This window comes from Oncorhynchus gorbuscha, linkage group LG09, assembly GCF_021184085.1.
Source record: "Oncorhynchus gorbuscha isolate QuinsamMale2020 ecotype Even-year linkage group LG09, OgorEven_v1.0, whole genome shotgun sequence".
NCBI classification, from domain to species: domain Eukaryota; kingdom Metazoa; phylum Chordata; class Actinopteri; order Salmoniformes; family Salmonidae; genus Oncorhynchus; species Oncorhynchus gorbuscha.
In genome coordinates this window covers 40398498-40417731 of record NC_060181.1, presented here as the reverse complement: position 1 = coordinate 40417731, position 19234 = coordinate 40398498, and the positions used below count along the sequence as shown (strand labels likewise).

The 19234-nt window shown below is 44.7% G+C and overlaps 2 protein-coding genes across 2 annotated transcripts; one reads left to right on the top strand and one right to left on the bottom strand.

Annotated features, from left to right (window-relative positions):
• Positions 1–405: 405 nt before the first annotated feature.
• On the top strand, positions 406–2740 carry LOC124042811 (60S ribosomal protein L11-like). The gene is made up of 6 exons (XM_046360931.1): positions 406–468; positions 1179–1329; positions 1454–1560; positions 1940–2071; positions 2197–2307; positions 2663–2740. Exons 1-6 carry the CDS (start codon positions 463–465, stop codon positions 2690–2692), a joined length of 537 nt encoding a protein of 178 aa, XP_046216887.1. The 5' UTR covers positions 406–462; the 3' UTR covers positions 2693–2740.
• Positions 2741–4140: 1400 nt separating this feature from the next.
• LOC124043618 (kelch-like protein 31) lies at positions 4141–14634 on the bottom strand. The gene is made up of 6 exons (XM_046362388.1): positions 14448–14634; positions 9266–9771; positions 8770–9116; positions 8120–8419; positions 7779–7954; positions 4141–6307 (listed from the first exon to the last, which is right to left on the bottom strand). Exons 2-6 carry the CDS (start codon positions 9426–9428, stop codon positions 5521–5523), a joined length of 1773 nt encoding a protein of 590 aa, XP_046218344.1. The 5' UTR covers positions 9429–9771; positions 14448–14634; the 3' UTR covers positions 4141–5520.
• Between the last annotated feature and the right edge of the window lie 4600 nt (positions 14635–19234).

The window sequence follows — 19234 nt, the reverse complement described above, 5'->3', positions numbered from 1 at the left end:
CTCCATATTTTCCACTTCTGCCCCACCACCACAGAAAGCACTGAGCTAGGCAGAAACACCTGCATTTTGGAGCAGCCTTAGTCCAAAAAAGAGACCACGTTTGCATGCAGCTTTATTAACTCAATTATAATTTTTATTTTTTACATTGTTTGAAAACTGATATGTGACACATATTAATTAATGCCAAAATAACATGCAAATCAGGCAAAAAAATAGGGATGATATTTTCCACTTGTAATTTTGCTTTAAATAAACCATTTTATTGTGTTCTTGAATCTAAACAGTCTTATATAAGCGCAATTTAATAATGATATATACTGTTTTACTGTACATTATTATTGAATTTGTGCGCCTATGGAACCTTTCTTCAAATGCGTGATTTTACGTAGGGCTCATTTAGTTAAACACTTCCCTATAAATGCGCTGGCCCGGAAATGTGTCGTCCTCTTCAAGTGATCAAACATGGCGGTGAGTGCAGGTTTTACGTATAAGGAGGCAAGATTTCGCGGGTTACCTTTTAAATCCACAATCATCAGCGTTATACGGCCAAAAACCCATTGTTTTTATAACCATACATGAGTAGGTTAATGTGCACTATTGAAACAGAGTTGTATTACGCAAAAAATATGCGTCCTTGCTTTTTATTGAAGCGTATGTCGGGGAAAGTGACATGGCTGTTGGAAGTCGAGGTTTCTCTCCGAATATGTTTCTCAGTACTTTGTTACAGTTGACGCGACATCGGTAGAACGTTAACATGCGAACAGTGAAAGTATGAACATTCATGAAATTGTACAATTGACTGCAACATTGTAAACATGATACCATAGCGAGGTGGCTAGTAGCAGCCGACGATGAGCCATAGGATATGCACCGGCATGTCCTGTTGGCAGGAATCTGGTTATTTAGCCAGGAAGTTAAACGCATTGAATCACGTTTTTGAATATATTTGTCAGTGTAAACATGTGTGGCTGCTTGGAAACGGCCTAAAGATCGCCAGTTGGGTATCTATTGACATTGACCAGGATTTAATAGCTAGTTAATATCCACATGTTGCTATGTTGGCAACTAGCTAGCTATCCAGCCTGGCTGCATAGCGGACAGCTGATGTAGCTAGCGAAACATACGAAACGTAACTGTTAATCTCCCAGCCACCTAATGCCAACGTTTGATTTCAACAGGAACAGAGCGAGAAAAAGGAGAACCCCATGCGTGAGCTTCGCATCCGCAAGCTTTGTATGAACATCTGTGTTGGGGAGAGTGGTGACAGACTGACCCGTGCTGCTAAGGTGCTTGAGCAGCTCACAGGCCAGACCCCTGTCTTCTCCAAGGGTAGGTATCCTATGCCTGTTTTGTTTATGAACATCTGTGGCTGTGTGTTTGATGGTTACCCTGTTGATTGACCTGTTAGTGGAAAATGTTTGTGCTGAAGTCTTCCTCCCCCTGTACCCCTCAGCCCGCTACACTGTGCGATCGTTCGGCATCCGCAGAAATGAAAAGATTGCTGTCCACTGTACTGTCCGTGGAGCTAAGGCTGAGGAGATCCTGGAAAAGGGACTCAAGGTGAGTTTTCAATATTTTATACACTGTCCATTTACTACACCTATTTATTACAACCACTGCATGAGTGTTTTGGGATGTGGGTTTGTTGACTATGCAGAACTCTTAATCACCATTAATTTGCCATGGGAATGTTTCTTTCTGACACCCTTTAGGCTAGGGCTTAGTATAGTTGTAACATTTACCCCTATTTGTATTTTCCTAGAGTTCTGTATACTTATGGTTAAGTTGAATCACTTGTGTTCATCCTCAGCCAATGGTGATTTTGATTTGGCAAGGTGTCAACTTTGACCATTGTCCACATTAGCAATGTATTTAGGCATATTGCCTAATGTTGCAACATGTTTCCCCTGCTAAATGGAATACCTTGTTTCTTTCAAAGGTGCGTGAGTATGAGTTGAGGAAGAACAACTTCTCAGACACTGGCAACTTTGGCTTTGGCATCCAGGAACACATTGATCTGGGAATAAAGTACGACCCCAGCATCGGTATCTACGGACTGGACTTCTACGTCGTGAGTGGCTTCACATATTTTAGAATTATTTTTTAAAGTTGATTTTACCTGCCAGTTGGGATACGATAGGTTTTTACATGTCTTCTAATCTGAACCACACTCTCTCTTTCACTCTTTGTTTTCAGGTTTTGGGCAGACCCGGTTTCAGCATTGCTGACAAGAAGCAGAAAACGGGCCGCATTGGTTTCAGGCACCGCATCCGCAAAGAGGAAGCCATGCGCTGGTTCCAGCAGAAGGTGTGTGGGTTCTCTTATACAGGGTGGGCAGTCACGCCTGCAGATTATTTGCTGTGTGTTGCCAACTAAGCAGTAACGCACTCCTGAGTCTACTAATCAACAATTTGGTCTTCAATGTTGACATTGATCATTTTGAATTGGTGGTTGCCGTTTGGCTGAAATAAAAGCCTCAGTGCCCCCATGCAAGTGATTGCCTTCTGTTGCTTGAGTGCTGTTGGTAAGAACTCTGACTCGTATTGTATAGTAAGGCTGAATGACCTGTGTAATATAAAATTGATGGATTTTCTTTTGTGTGCAGCTTGAGTAGACTTCCTTGCTAAGCATCTAATGGTTTCCTTTTTTTCCCTTTCTTTAGTATGACGGTATCATCCTCCCCGGGAAGTAAAGAACCATCGTTGACCATGTTTATAACTAATAAAATGGAAAAATACCAGTGTTTGGTTCTGTGGTCATTGAAGTGATATGAATCATATGCTGAATTTTATGTTGAGTAATCCACATTTATAATTCTGCATAATAGGAAACTGTTGGCAGTAACATGACTCAAAGGACAGACTGCGCTAATGGGTCTAGATTTTTAAAGAATGGAGCTTGCTCCTTACAAGCACATGTTAGTATGTTCTCTTAGTCTGCTCTCAAAATCAGAATACTAGGGGTCTGTTGAGAAGCTTTTGCCTCTGAAGCTCAAATTGTAATTAGACCAGAAGAAGCTATTAAAGGGGAAATTAATATAAAATCAGAAAGCATGATGGAGACTGGTTGAGTGATTTGCCTGACGTCTACTTTCCTAAGTGCAGCCAGTTGTATTGAACAGTTTGTGTATGTAATACTTTGTGTTTCATTATTCTGGCACATGATGGCAGTATTGGCTCTTAAATTGAGTAGTCTGGTTGAATCGAGTTTGATACTATTTTTGGAGGTCACATGGCTCTTGAAATCATGAATTTAAGCAGCTGTCTCCTAGCTCTTCAGAATGCCTTTGGGAGAGTGTCGGATACGAGTTGGTGCAGGCATGGAGGATTTTATGCTTCCAAATGCAGCTATTTCATGCCATTTTAGAGAAAGTGGCAATAGACAATGCAGCAATCGTCTCCTGGAAAATGTGACCACGTTACCTCTGAAGTTTGAAATAAACTGATCCACAAGCCCCATACACTACCCACCATTGTGACCTGTACGTTCTCGTTGGCTGGCCCTCGCTTCATACTCGCCGCCAAACCCACTGGCTACAGGTTATCTACAAGTCTCTGCTAGGTAAAGCCCCGTCTTAACTCGGCTCACTGGTCACCATAGCAGCACCCACTCGCAGCACGAGCTCCAGCAGGTATATCTCACTGGTCACCCCCAAAGCCAATTCCTCCTTTGGTCGTCTTTCCATCCAGTTCTCTGCTGCCCATGACTGGAACGAATTGCAAAAATCTCTGAAGCTGGAGACTCACATCTCCCTCACTAGCTTTAAGCACCAGCTGTCAGAGCAGTTTACAGATCACTGCACCTGTTCATAGCCCATCTGTATATAGCCCATCTATCTACCTCAATCCCATACTGTATTTATTTTGCTCCTTTGCACCCCAGTATCTCTACCTGCACATTCATCTTCTGCCGATCTACCATTCCAGTGTTTAATTGCTATATTGTAATTACTTCATCACCAAGGCCTATTTATTTCCTTAACTTACCTCATTTGCACTCACTGTATATAGACTTTTCTTTTGTTCTACTGTATTGACTATGTTTTGTTTATTCCATGTGTATTATTCCAACTGTATGTGTCGAATTGTTACGCTTTATCTTGGCCAGGTCGCAGTTGAAGGTGAAATAAAAAAGATCCTCTTAGGTCAGTTTGGCTTTATTCTGTGAAACACCAGGGTTACGTTGCCTCTGGAATTGCTTGTCTGGACAGACAATGGCTGTTTACACAGGCAGCCCTTTTCAGATATTCTTCTACTAATTGGTCAAAGATATGAATTGGGCTGCTTATGTAAATGCCAAAAGCACCAACACACACTTACCCTGTGCCAGCAACTCTCAGTAAGATGAATACAGAGTGATTCCTCCAATCAAATAAGCATCCAATGACATTATAGTTGTGTCCTCATTTACTTGACCCCTGCTATTTCCATCTATGGGAGTTTTACTGATTCCTGGTAGCTTTATTTAACTAGGCAAGTCAGTTAAGAACAAATTCTTATTTTCAATGACGGCCTAGGAACAGTGGTTTAACTGCCTGTTCAGGGGCAGAACAACAGATTTGTACCTTGTCAGCTCAGGGATAAGAACTTGCAACCTTTCGGTTACTAGTCCAATGCTCTAACCACTAGACTACCCTAGTGGATGGAGATGGAGGTCGACAAACTCTATAACAAACACAGGTGAGCTGGAACCCATGGCCTAAATACAAAACATGACCTGAGCCAAATCTCTAAATGGTCACCCATTTCATTTCCGAATCAAAGGTCTGCTGTTTTGTTTTTGGTAGGTGGAAATTCTGAGGCCTGTGAATAGGTAAGGGTCACAGTTTGCTGGGCTATCGCCCTGACAGACATTCTCTACCTGTGTTCGTCAGTGGGTGACATTGTAATCATGTTATTTTGACCTCTAACCTTGTCCACCTATACTACAGCAGTCACTGCAACTCTCACTTCATTGCACTTTTAAAAAATGTAATTATGTATAATAAAACTTTTCTGAGCTAAACTACTTCAGACAAGCATACTTTACAGTACTGTTATACATATAGTATTATAAATACATATATTCACTGTTTCTTTTAAATGAGAAATGTTTAACGTTTTGCTGAAAATCATATTGCAATATTTGTCATAAGATTGTATGACTTAATGTAGAACACCCAGACACTATCATTCACTCCAGGATGTTCACACACACACACAAAAACACACACACGTAATCACCACAGTCGTTACATGTTCCACCTTACTAACTGCAATAGATATTGTACACATACTGCAAATTGATTTAATTTACAGTCATATTCACATTCAACAACCACATAGGCCCCATTCCATTGAACTCCCTAATGTGCTGTTGTCATACCAGTATAGGAGTTAATTCACTCTGCCTTCCATCTTTCATTTTCCTTTCTTTACTGCTCTGTTCCTCTATCTACAGCTCTCTTCTCTCCTCCACCTCTATCACTCCTCCCTTCCATCTTCCTCTCTCTTTTATTTTTTTTTTTTTTTAATCTCGCTCTTAGGCAGTGATGGACTGTGGGGCCACACTGCTCTCTCTCTGTGGCAGTTGCTGCTCCTCTTTGGTTGTTGGGGTGTTGCGGTGCTGTTGCCTGCGGGGGGTGTGGCGGGGTGGGAGGGTCAGGGTGCAGCAGGACACGCCCACAGTGGCCTCGGGCAGATTCTCCTCCATGGACCAGCTGTCAGTTGCCGGGGTGTACTTCTGCACGGCCGCCTTGTAGCGCTTCTCGGCCTCGTTCCAGCCACCCAGCAGGTACAGCTGTTCCCCAAGGAGCGACAGGCCTGCCGTGCTCACGCCGAGGGGCAGGGGGGAAGCCCGGCTCCACTCACCGTTCTCTGGGGAGAACACCTCCATGGACAGGACGTCCATGCGGTCTCCGCTGGGGCCCAGCTGGCTACCACCCACCACGTACACCTTCCCTCCCAGGGTGGAGGAGCAGTGCCAGCCTCGGGGGGTCACCAGGCTGGCCTTCTCACTCCAGGTGTCCGTCTCAATGTTGTAGCAGGCCACGGAGCGCGAGTAGGCGCAGTTGATGTAGCCGCCGGTCACCAGGATGTCTCCGGAGGGCAGCACGGCACTGGCGTGGCAGCAGCGTGGCATCTCCATGGGCGTCTTGAGCTGCCAGATGTTGGAGGAAGGCAGGTAGCTCTCGATGGTGGCCAGCAGGCCCTCCACGTTGCGGCCGCCAACAGCGTACAGGCGCCCGCCGGTGGCTACCAGGCTGAAGTGGGTGCGGCGCTGGCGCATGCTAGCCAGATGCAGCCAGGTGTTGAAGCGAGGGTCGTACCTGAGGAGGAAGAGATAAACAGTGATGAGTCAGAATATGAAGTTGTCTAAATTGAAATGAAATCTACACATAATCAATGAACACTCAAGTGTGCTTTGCTGCCTTATAATATTTACTGTATGTTAAGGTCTGGACCTAGTCAGTGACTTTTCTCATGTGTGGGTGTTTGCTAATACATAAACTCAGCAAAAAAAGAAACGTCCCTTTTTCAGGACCCTGTCTTTCAAAGATAATTCATAAAAATCGAAATAGCTTCACAGATCTTCTTTGTAAAGGGTTTGAACACTGTTTCCCATGCTTGTTCAATGAACAATAAACAATTAATGAACGTGCACCTGTGGAACAGTCGTTAAGACACTAACAGCTTACAGACGGTAGGCAATAAAGGTCACAGTTACCAAAACTAGGACACTAAAGAGGCCATTCTACTGACTCTGAAAAACACCAAAAGAAAGATGTCTGGGTCCCTGCTCATCTGAGTGAATGTGCCTTGGGCATGCTGCACGGAGGCATGAGGACTGCAGATGTGGCCAGGGCAATAAATTGCAATGTCCGTATCGTGAGACGCCTAAGACAGCGCTACAAGGAGACAGAACAGACAGCTGATCGTCCACGCAGTGGCAGACCACGTGTAACAACACCTGCATAGGATCGGTACATCCGAACATCACACCTGCGGGACAGATCCTGGATGGCAACAACAACTGCCCGAGTTACACCAGGAACGCACAATCCCTCCATCAGTGCTCAGACTGTCCACAATAGCCTGAGAGAGGCTGGACTGAGGGCTTGTAGGCCTGTTATAAGGCAGGTCTTCACCAGATATCACCGGCAACAACGTTGCCTATGGGCACAAACCCATCGTCGCTGGACCAGACAGGACTGGCAAAAATGCTCTTCACTGACGAGTCGTGGTTTCGTCTCACCAGGGGTGATGGTCAGATTTTAGTTTATCGTCGAAGGAATGGGCGTTACACCGAGGCCTGTAATCTGGAGCGGAATCGATTTGGAGGTGGAGGGTCCGTCATGGTCTGGGGCGGTGTGTCACAGCATCAATGGATCTCAGTCCCATTGAGCACGTCTGGGACCTGTTGGATCGGAGGGTGATTGCTATTCCCCCCAGAAATGTCAGGGAACTTGCAGGTGCCTTGGTGGAAGAGTGGGGTAACATCTCACAGCAAGAACTGGCAAATATGGTGCAGTCCATGAGGAGGAGATGCACTGCAGTACTTAATGCAGCTGGTGGCCACACCAGATACTGACTGTTACTTTTGACCCCCCCTTTGTACAGGGACAAGTTATTCCATTTCTGTTAGTCACGTGTCTGTGGCACTTGTTCAGTTTATGTCTCAGTTGTTGAAACTTCTGTTCATACAAATATTTACACATGTTAAGTTTGCTGAAAATAAACACAGTTGACAGCGAGAGGACGTTTCTTTTTTTGCTGTTGTTATACAGGATATCCATATACCTGCTGAGGGTGCTGACAGCATGCTTGGCCTGGTTGCGTGCATCGTTCTGGTCCTCTCCTCCTGCCACGTACAGGAAGCCGTCCATCACAGCCACACACTGGTTGAAGCTCTTAGCGGGCAGCTGGGACAGGTGGCGCCAGGTGGCCGCACCCTCACGTGGATCTCTCCACAGCACCTGGAAGGGAAAAACGTCAACAACGTAGCACTTCTCATTTCGGATAATACGGTTGAATCATGGTGATTGGTGAAACAGTAGTATTCTAAAATGTTGGTTAACTTCTTCATCATGTCTTTGACCTCTGCCTAATGTTTAGCCCACCACAAGATCCGCCACACTCACCACTCTGCTCAGTGCCCGCTCGGTGATGGAGGGACGCCCCCCAACAGTCAGCAGGGTGGCCTGTCCTCCTCGCACCTGTGTGCGACGAGACTGCAGCGTGTTCTGTTGGTGGGGCAGCAGGTGGTAGTTCATGGCATCCACTAGCAGGCGGTGGCAGTGAGGGTCCATCATCATCCTCGCCACGGGCTGGATCTCGCTGACCAGCTCGCTGGCAGGAATGGTCTCGAAGCGCACGTGGGACAGCAGCTCGGCGGCGTGCACCTGGCGCTTGGGGTCGAAGTCCAGCCACTTCATGGCCAACTGTGGTTGAATGAAACCAGAAATATACTTAAAATCCTATTCGATTCGGCTTATAAATACCGCTCCCTCTCTGCTTCCTTGCTATGTCTCTCATTCCTACTGGTATTGTGTATTAATAACCATACATACAGAGAGTTATACTGACTATTCACAGTAGGATGTCAAATAGCCTGGCAAGTGTCTGTGTACTATGGTCATGTGGCTATATCATGTCCTTAACAGCTGGTCTGAGGATTGATTTAGGTTTCGCTCAAAATGGCTGTAGTTGGGGGTAGGGAATGAGGAGACCTGATCCCAAGTCAGTTATTACATGCAGAAAAGTAGGGTAAAGCAAGGTGAGCGGAGCTGACCTGGAAGGCGGTGACTTCAGATGGCAGCAGCAGGCTGTCCTCCTGGAGGAAGGCTGTGATCTGTTCCAGGGTCAGCTGGTTGAACAGGGGCGTCTCGGTGAACGCGACAAAGTTCTCCAGCACAAAGCGGCGGGCCGCATCGCGCACGGGAATCAGGCCGTAGGCGGCGCCGATGTTCCACACGTACACGCACGTCTGCACGTTCATCTCGGCCAGCAGGAAGTCCATGCACATCTGGAGCAGCTGGGGGATCTGGAGGGTGGCAGCGGCGGACACAGTGCAGCCGATGGTGTACAGGGACATGTGGACGCGGCCCAGGTAGGCAAAGGTGATCACGTTGGCCAGGCCTGAGAATAGGTGGAAAACATCATCGCTTTATTCATGTGTTTTTGTCTATTCATGTGGACTTTGACAGATACGTTTCCAAACAAGAAGACTGTTCCTGCCTTTAATAAATGTCAGCTGTAGATGCTAGGCGGTTAAGTTTGAAACCTACCGAGCGGGGAGAGCGACGACAGCTCTAGACGCTTCATTCCGGGGTCCTTGGCCAGGATCTCCCGGAGGTACTGGCTGACAGAAGAAATGACCAGCTTGTGCACGTCGAAAGCCTTGGTCTTACAGGCCAGCTCCAGGTCAGTGAGGAAGCGCTCCTGGCGCATGCGGCTCAGCTCCTCCAGCAGGGCGTTGCCGTGGAGGGGGGCGGGTCACTTCACAGCCCAGGCCCAGGCCCTTTTCTCCGGGCTTGATGATGGGAGGGGGCAGGGGGAGATTGAGGTGGTTGAGCTGCACGATATCCAGTGCAGCCATCTCCTCGATCTTCTTCACGCCCTCCACCACCACCACTCCTCCTCCTGTCATCTGAGTAGTAACAGTGCTCACCTGGGTGACAACTGGCTCCATGGCAATCTCCTTTGTACGATTGACCTTCCTCTTGGGGGCCATGGCGACGGCTACTTTAACAGTTGGGTTAAAGATTTTGGCTCTCGAGTTCTGACTGAAGCACTGAGGGATGAGGACAGACCAACTAATCAACAAATTGACAAAGCAGATTTTTTACTGAGTGTGGTAAGGTGGACTTTCTTCATTGATAAACAACCACTGAAACACTGAGTGACTGTTGGACTAGCTATGTGTTCTCTACTGCTAACAGAAGGGGAACAGATTGACAGACACCGGTGTGTAAGGATGGTGGGTAGGTGGGGTTGGTCAGTTTCAGTGCGACAGCACACAGGACCTGAAAAAGAGAAGTACTAAGTACCACAACATCAGAGAAAAAGGCCATGGCAAGAAAGTAACGACAAAAACTCTTTATCTCGCTCTCTATCACAGACAGAGTCTAAAAAAAGAGGGGTGTGTGATTGACAGCTGCAGGTTTCTGAGGGTGCTTCGGGTCAGGTTTATGGTTTATAGCAGCCAGACACACAGCTGCTTGTATTCATACTCAAATACAGACTCCCACTATATTTCAGCAACAGAAAAACTGTGAATCTTATTCATGTTTTAAATGGTCCTATATAAAAATGTGAGAAACTTGAGGGGAGTTTTAGAAGGACACTTGAAAAATATACAGTATGGTCCTGTATAGTCTCTTAGTTTTAAATTAGGAATGAAGTATAAACGTTGCTTATACACATGCTGGTTATTCAAGTTTCAAAGTGTCTCAATCATTACGACAAACTAAGCACACACTTGTAACACATACTTGGAAAAATACACACATCTCACTAGCTCAACATCCATGGCAACTTCAATTACAGATGCACAGGCGCGCTCATGTCACCTAAAAATACACTAAGGGCAAAGCGAGTATAGCTTTGGATTACTACCCAGTAAACCACTTCTCTGGTTCCACACCCCATACCTGCCCCTCATCATATCCTCCCAGTGATTTGACACACTATACCTAAATTACTTTCATTCAGTGCTTATCACTTTGTAAATAAACACAGAAGTACAAGCTGGGACTGTGGCCTTTATAGATATAAAATACAAATGTGTAACGGCGTTCGTCTGTTGAAAGAAGAGAGTCGGACCGAAATGCAGCGTGTAGGTTACTCTTGACTTTAATGAAATAAATCGCGGTACATGAAAATAACTGAATACTAAATACAAAAACAACAGAATGGAACGTGAAACTAATTACAGCCTATCTGGTGACTACAACACAGAGACAGGAACAAACACCCACGAAATACAAAGCGAACTCAGGCTGCCTAAATACGGTTCCCAATCAGAGACAACGATAAGCACCTGACTCTAATTGAGAATCGCCTCAGGCAGCCAAGCCTATACCACACCCCTAATCAGCCGCGATCCCAAATAATACAAACCCCAATACGAAACACAACATACAAACCCATGTCACACCCTGGCCTACCCAAACATATAACAAAAACACAAAATACAATGACCAAGGTGTGACTAAATGAAAATGATCATAGTGGGACAACCTAATCATGACTAACCCTTTGTACAAGGGTACAGTGTCATTATCATCAACAGAGGACCAAAACCTGGAAATACTGCTGCTACTCTGTTTTTTTTTACTCTTATTATCTATCCTGATTCCTAGTCCCTTTACCCTGCCTTCATGTAAATATCTACCTCAAGTACCTCGTACCTCTGCACATTGATCTGGTACTGCTCCTCCCTGTATATAGCCTCATTCTTGTTTATTCTAATCCTCCTGTTATTATTTAAATTGTTCTTATTTTTAACTCTGCATTGTTGGGAAAGGACTCGTAAGTATTTCACGGTAATTTGTTGTAATGGAATTGACCCCTGGGTGTTCTACTCTGGCAAAGAGTCTCATTTTGCTTCATGTCTGTTTTGACATGTACAAATAGAAACAGAAATTCAACATGCTTTTTTTTTACCTTGTGATATTCCTCTGCAGATTCATAAAAAAAATGAAGTGTCAAGAAAGGAGATAATATGCTTTTTTTACCTTGTGATATTCCTCTGCAGATTCATAAAAAAAATGAAGTGTCAAGAAAGGAGATAATGTGTATATGTTTTGTGTGAAAGGACATTTGTTTCTCTCTCAAAAAACCATGGAGATTTTTCACTCCATGCTGCTGATGTTCTCGGTAAACGTTATACCTTTCCATGGCCAAAGTCAGAGTAAACAACATGTCAAAGTGCAGGTGCTTTCCACCACGTGTGCCATGAAAATAAATACATGGAGATCCTGTCGGAGATTGACCCTCAGCCAAGGTTATTTATGTCCAGACTGTTGTTTACAGATCACCTACAGAAGCAGTGGATATGGGTCACCAATCATCCTTGACCTATCAAAGGGGTGTACATCTCCTCAATATATGAAGTACCCGTTTTAAGAGAAAGTCATTTCATTGAATAAATAGATGTGCTGCTATTTCTGGTTCCTGTGACAAAGTCTGATGTTGTTCTATTGTTGTGTCTATTTGCCAGGGGGTGTCCAGTATGGGAGATGACGTAGCAACTGTGACTCCCACCAACCGTTGTTACAGCTATTTGTAGAGGGTTAATGTGCTATGTGAAGGTTATTTTCATTTGATGTAATCATGTCACATTGTTAGCTACATTTCTAGAACCTTGCTGAATATTCTAAGACCTTTGCAAATGTCTTCCTTTGGTGGTCAGGTTCTTGCCCACCAGCGGAGAAGTTTTAAGAAAGTGGTCTCAGAAATATCAGGTTCTTTCTTACATAAGCAGCCTCTACTTGTGTTGCTGACGTTTCAGTGGATGCTTATCTTCACTTGCACTTCTCAAGAAGGTCTGGCTAGGCAACAATTTAGGTCAAATTGTCAGGGATCTCTTTCCCGCATCATTCCGATAGTTATCATCCCACTGGGCACACACTGGAACCAACTTGGAATAGAATTGATGTCTGTGCCCAGTGGAATCTCTGGTGCAGACCAGCTATAGGTCAGTAATGGTAGGTTATAATTTTGGCACCCAGAACAAATCTTGAGTAGGCGGTGGCCTCTGGCCATCTACTTGATTTTGGCAAGTCTGTCAAAAGATATTATTAGTGGTACAGTACATCACTGGTCACTGCTGTTTCATCTCTTTTGCGGTGAGTTGCGACATCCAACTAGGTGGCTACTCACACCCGCCCTTTGGCATGTAACTAACTATCTCCCAGTGTCAGCTCTCTCTCATATGACACCGACAACAGCTGCTGTCCTGTCCCCCTCTCCATATGGGGGGGGGACGGGGACACAGCCCAGTCACAAGCATCATCCAATGCACTGACCGGGGATATTTGAAAACATCAAGTTCAGAGAGAATGAGTAGGAGGGGAGTGAGAGAGGCAGAGAATCTAATACAGTATGCATGTGAATCTTTGTGAAAAAAGTATGTAAGCTAGTTGAGGTCTGAGGCAGAGCTTAATGTTGGGAGGTTATGGTGTACATTTTCATTGGTTGCTGTTTGGGGGTTTAGCCTGGGTTTCTGTATAGCACTTTGTGACATCTGCTGATGTAAAAAGGGCCTTATAAATAAATGTGATTGATTGATTGAGTGTACTTCTCAAATGTGTATTGGAGTGACCGAGTGTGCCATAACCTCCGTACGGAAAAGATGTCTTTGTCGAGGATGATGAGGGTCAGAGTTGGTAGGAAAACAGGACAATAATGTGAAGGAAAGATGAACTACCAGATCCTATGAAAAACATCATATGGGATAGGCTAGGAACAGACAGAACATCTTATAGAACATCTTATGAAGCTAAAGAAAAAGAAGGACAGAAATGAAAAGGGGGCATGAACATAAGGAAAATAGCAGAGATGGATCAAAATCGACAGGAAAGATTTAGGAACGTGGTAGAGGTAGCTGAGTAAGTGACACCGTGACAAAACAAAAACAAAGCCTGAAAGAAGGATCATTAGCACTAACACCACCTGCTGTTTAACAGTGTTGATGCAAAATTGGGCTCCTGAGTGGCGCAGTGGCCTAAGGCACTGCATCTCAGTGCTAGAGGTTTCACTACAGACCCTGGTTCGATCCTGGGCTATATCACAACCGGACGTGATTTGGAGTCCTATTGTGCGGCGCACATTTGGCCCTGTGTCCTCCGGGTTAGGGTTTGGCCGGGGTAGGCCGTCATTGTAAATATGAATTTGTTCTTAAGTGTCTTGCCTGGTTAAATAAAATCTCAAAGCCCAGAACTCTGTGCGGTACACAATGCCATCATGCGTCCGACTCCCACCTCCCCCAGTGTCAGAATTCCTTTGCCTATCGCCAGAGATTATTTATAGATGCTGAGCAACACTGTGCCTTTGAGGCTATAGCTCGTATGCATCCTGCTATCAACTTGGCCTCACATGAACTGTTTGTGAGTGTGGGTGAAATAAAATGCAACTTCAGATTCTACATAGTGTGTAATTGATGCTATAGTCAATGTGATTACATCCATTATTTTAGGTGATGAAATGTTTGATAAGGTTCTTATTTGGGTATGTCTTTCATGCCAATGTCTGCACACTTGTAGTTTGTATTATTGGCAATGGTTAAGTTGTAAGGTTCTGGTGAAATACAAGAGCGCAGCAGTGCAACTTCTAATGTCAACATATTACTTAATATATATATATAAATGCTTTATGATTAGGATAGGCTATCTCATCAAGTCAGATAAATCATGAGTCGAAGAATCATGCAAATAGTTATAGAAAAATACAGTCAATATGTTTTACCTGTCTCTCCACCCACTTTCCTCTCACTCTTCTTCCTTTTCTTTCTTTGTTTCTTGGCTTTCTTTCACTTGGTTGATTTTCTCTCACAGGTTGTTCTCTCTTCCTCTGTCCCTCCGTCCTCTGTCTGTCTTTCAGTGCACTGTGGTTTAGTGTTTGAGCGAGTCGGGGTCCAACCAAGTCTATGAAATGAGACCCCCTCCCTCCCTAATTTCCAGCTCACACCACCTACAACTCCAAATGCAGGCACCCCCTCCCTCCCCACCAAAAATACTCCATATGTGGCCAGCCCTCTGCCATCCACCCCCTTCAGCCACTAGGCTGAGCAGACTATGCCAATATGCTGTGCTCAAGTTTCTGTTGTCTCACAGTCTATCTCTCTGTGTTGTGTGTGTGTGTGTGTGTGTGTGTGTGTGTGTGTGTGTGTGTGTGTGTGTGTGTGTGTGTGTGTGTGTGTGTGCGTGCGTGCGTGCGTGCGTGCGCGTGTGTGTGTGTGTGTGTGTGTGTGTGTGTGTGTGTGTGTGTGTGTGTGTGTGTGTGTGTGTGTGTGTGTGTGTGTGTGCGCTATTTTAACAAAGTAGTGGATAAACTTGATGGGGTTGTTGATGCACCGGATGTTGTAGAGATTCTATCAACAAGAAAGGAGGCATGCACTATGATACTGACAACAACATAATTGTATTGCTTATTAATACATTAGCATCTGAATATCAGTATTGTAAAGGCAATAACTAATGATGGCAAAAATATATGATAAAAACTGTAAGATGTAACATTTATATAGGGCCATATCAGTATATTATCACCAATATCATTGAGGTCAAAAAGGATTTTTTTTATTTTTTATGTTTTTATTTCACCTTTATTTAACCAGGTAGGCTAGTTGAGAACAAGTTCTCATTTGCAACTGCGACCTGGCCAAGATAAAGCATAGCAGTGTGAACAGACAACACAGAGTTACACATGGAGTAAACAATTAACAAGTCAATAACACAGTAGAAAAAAAGGGGAGTCTATATACATTGTGTGCAAAAGGCATGAAGAGGTAGGCAAATAATTACAGTTTTGCAGATTAACACTGGAGTGATAAATGATCAGATGGTCATGTACAGGTAGAGATATTGGTGTGAAAATTAAATAAATAAAAACAGTATGGGGATGAGGTAGGTAAAAATGGGTGGGCTATTTACCGATAGACTATGTACAGCTGCAGCGATCGGTTAGCTGCTCAGATAGCAGATGTTTGAAGTTGGTGAGAGAGATAAAAGTCTCCAACTTCAGCGATTTTTGCAATTCGTTCCAGTCACAGGCAGCAGAGAACTGGAACGAAAGGCGGCCAAATGAGGTGTTGGCTTTAGGGATGATCAGTGAGATACACCTGCTGAAGCGCGTGCCATCGTGACCAGTGAACTGAGATAACGCAGAGCTTTACCTAGCATGGACTTGTAGATGACCTGGAGCCGGTGGGTCTGGCGACGAATATGTAGGGAGGGCCAGCTGACTAGAGCATACAAGTCGCAGTGGTGGGTGGTATAAGGTGCTTTAATGACAAAACGGATGGCACTGTGATAAACTGCATCCAGTTTGCTGAGTAGAGTGTTGGAAGCAATTTTGTAGATGACATCGCCGAAGTTGAGGATCGGTAGGATAGTCAGTTTTACTAGGGTAAGTTTGTCAGCGTGAGTGAAGGAGGCTTTGTTGCGGAATAGAAAGCCAACTCTTATAATAATAATAATATATGCCATTTAGCAGACGCTTTTATCCAAAGCGACTTACAGTCATGTGTGCATACATTCTACTCTTGATTTGATTTTTGATTGGAGATGTTTGATATGAGTCTGGAAGGAAAGTTTGCAGTCTAGCCAGACACCTAGGTACTTATAGATGTCCACATATTCAAGGTCGGAACCATCCAGGGTGGTGATGCTGGTCAGGCGTGCGGGTGCAGGCAGCGAACGGTTGAAAAGCATGCATTTGGTTTTACTAGCGTTTAAGAGCAGTTGGAGGCCACGGAAGGAGTGTTGAATGGCATTGAAGCTCGTTTGGAGGTTAGATAGCACAGTGTCCAAGGACGGGCCGGAAGTATATAGAATGGTGTCGTCTGCGTAGAGGTGGATCAGGGAATCGCCCGCAGCAAGAGCAACATCATTGATATATACAGAGAAAAGAGTCGGCCCGAGAATTGAACCCTGTGGCACCCCCATAGAGACTGCCAGAGGACCGGACAGCATGCCCTCCGATTTGACACACTGAACTCTGTCTGCAAAGTAATTGGTGAACCAGGCAAGGCAGTCATCCGAAAAACCGAGGCTACTGAGTCTGCCGATAAGAATATGGTGATTGACAGAGTCGAAAGCCTTGGCAAGGTCGATGAAGACGGCTGCACAGTACTGTCTTTTATCGATGGCGGTTATGATATCGTTTAGTACCTTGAGCGTGGCTGAGGTGCACCCGTGACTGGCTCGGAAACCAGTTGCACAGCGGAGAAGGTAGGGTGGGATTCGAGATGGTCAGTGACCTGTTTGTTGACTTGGCTTTCGAAGACCTTAGATAGGCAGGGCAGGATGGATATAGGTCTGTAACAGTTTGTGTCCAGGGTGTCTCCCCCTTTGAAGAGGGGGATGACTGTGGCAGCTTTCCAATCCTTGGGGATCTCAGACGATATGAAAGAGAGGTTGAACAGGCTGGTAATAGGGGTTGCGACAATGGCGGCGGATAGTTTCAGAAATAGAGGGTCCAGATTGTCAAGCCCATCTGATTTGTACAGGTCCAGGTTTTGCAGCTCTTTCAGAACATCTGCTATCTGGATTTGGGTAAAGGTGAACCTGGAGAGGCTTGGGCGAGTAGCTGCGGGGGGGGGGGGGGTGGAGCTGTTGGCCGAGGTTGGAGTAGCCAGGCGGAAGGCATGGCCAGCCGTTGTGAAATGCTTGTTGAAGTTTTCGATAATCATGGGTTTATCGGTTTTGACCGTGTTACCTAGCCTCAGTGCAGTGGGCAGCTGGGAGGAGGTGCTCTTGTTCTCCATGGACTTCACAGTGTCCCAGAACTTTTTGGAGTTGGAGCTACAGGATGCAAACTTCTGCCTGAAGAAGCTGGCCTTAAAGGCCCAGTGCAGTAAATACGTAATTCTCCTGTGTTTTATATATATTTCAACATTATGAGGTTGGAATAACGCTGTGAATCTGTGAAAATGATGATAATCCCCTTTAGTGTAAAACAGTGGTTCGCAAACTAGGGTTTGCAAACCCATGTGGGGTTGCCTGATAGGAAAATGGGGTCGTGGGAGAATTTCCAAAATCCGGAAAAGAATGTAACATTATAGTAGATGATCTTATACAGATTGACTTACATGAACAATTGGTGTTAAGTGCCTTGTTCAAGGGCACATAGACAGAGTTTTAACCTAGTGGGCTCGGGGGTAACTGGGCGAACGCTCTTAACTGTTGGGCTTACCTGCCACCCTGAAAATGCTGTCTTTGTCTCTCAAAATCATTATAATGTGGTTAACATGAAAAATCTAAATGAAAATGATTTCACTTTAAAAGTTCAAATTCAACCAGAGAGCCCCTGAGATCGTGGGAACGGCCGAACTTGACCGTTGTACTTGAATCATTCCCACCGTGAATGTGTAAGCTTGCTATGCTATGAAACCCCATACTATTCCAGATACTTTGATATCACCAGCCACAATTAATATGTGAAAAAAAAGTGTGGGGAGGCAGATAAACTCACATCAATACCTTTGTCAGATAACACTGTGAAACTAAGAATTGATGCTATCGCTAACTATTAAGAGGAAACTGACTGAGACTCAAAAACTCCCCACACTATGCTCTATTAGCTGTGAGGGCCGAGATGCCCATGCATTGACTTTTGCTTTCTAGGGGCATGCTATTCACAAGTAAACATTGTTCTGTCTCACGATTCCCAAGCATAAAATGAAGAAGGGGATATTCCGTGTGCTGCGTGGCTATATTGACGAAAAACAGGTTCCATGAGATCGAATGGTGGGCTATTGTACAGATGGGGCTACATCTATTAAGGGATGGCAGAAAGCCTCTGTACTCTAGTTATGAATGTGTCTCCCTCTGCTATGTGGACGCACTGTATGATACACCCTCTGAGCTGTGATGGATACACCGCAGCAACTGTCGGCAAAAGACCTGAGCGCACAACTCGGGGGATATGCAGCAGGTAACTTCGACTGTAACCTAAATCGCGCACGCCTGTTGGCAAAACTATGTGGAGATATGGGATCAGAGCATGACAATGTTCTATTGCACACTGAGGCTTGGTGGTTATCGAGGGGGAGTGTTGGGGGGAAAAAATAATTGAGAAAGAAACTGCTGTCAATCACAATGTCTGTGAAACAAACAAAAAATACTTTGTTGACTTTCTGTATAACAAAATAAAATGTGGCTATGTAACAAACATATTTGGGAAACTGAACGAACTAAACGCAAACATGCAGGGTGAAATACACCAAAATTCTACGAAATACGTTAGACTATGATCCTGGCTGTGTTGACATGCTGGTAAATCAAATCAAACCGCTGATCGAGCTGTCATGTGACCAAATGCTGCAGACAACACATTAATGGGCCACTGTGTCGGAGTTCTGGTTCTGGACTCAAAGGGATTTTTTTTCTTTTTGACCATTTTAATTTAACTCAATCACAGTAAGGTACTTAATTGTTACCCAGAAATGATTTTACATTGAGATAAAAAAAATATATAAAAAAACGTCTGCATTGGACCTTTCATCGTCAAACAGGTTTATCCTTTGTCAG

Coding starts and splice junctions, on each gene's coding strand:
- LOC124042811 (XM_046360931.1), top strand. Junction 2,072..2,196: donor ACGGACTGGACTTCTACGTC/GTGAGTGGCTTC, acceptor CTTTGTTTTCAG/GTTTTGGGCAGACCCGGTTT. Junction 2,308..2,662: donor TGCGCTGGTTCCAGCAGAAG/GTGTGTGGGTTC, acceptor CCCTTTCTTTAG/TATGACGGTATCATCCTCCC.
- LOC124043618 (XM_046362388.1), bottom strand. CDS start 9,428: ATGCGCCAGGAGCGCTTCCTCACTGACCTGGAGCTGGCCTGTAAGACC. Junction 8,420..8,769: donor CTGAAGTCACCGCCTTCCAG/GTCAGCTCCGCT, acceptor ATTCAACCACAG/TTGGCCATGAAGTGGCTGGA. Junction 6,308..7,778: donor GCTGTCAGCACCCTCAGCAG/GTATATGGATAT, acceptor CTTCCTCCTCAG/GTACGACCCTCGCTTCAACA.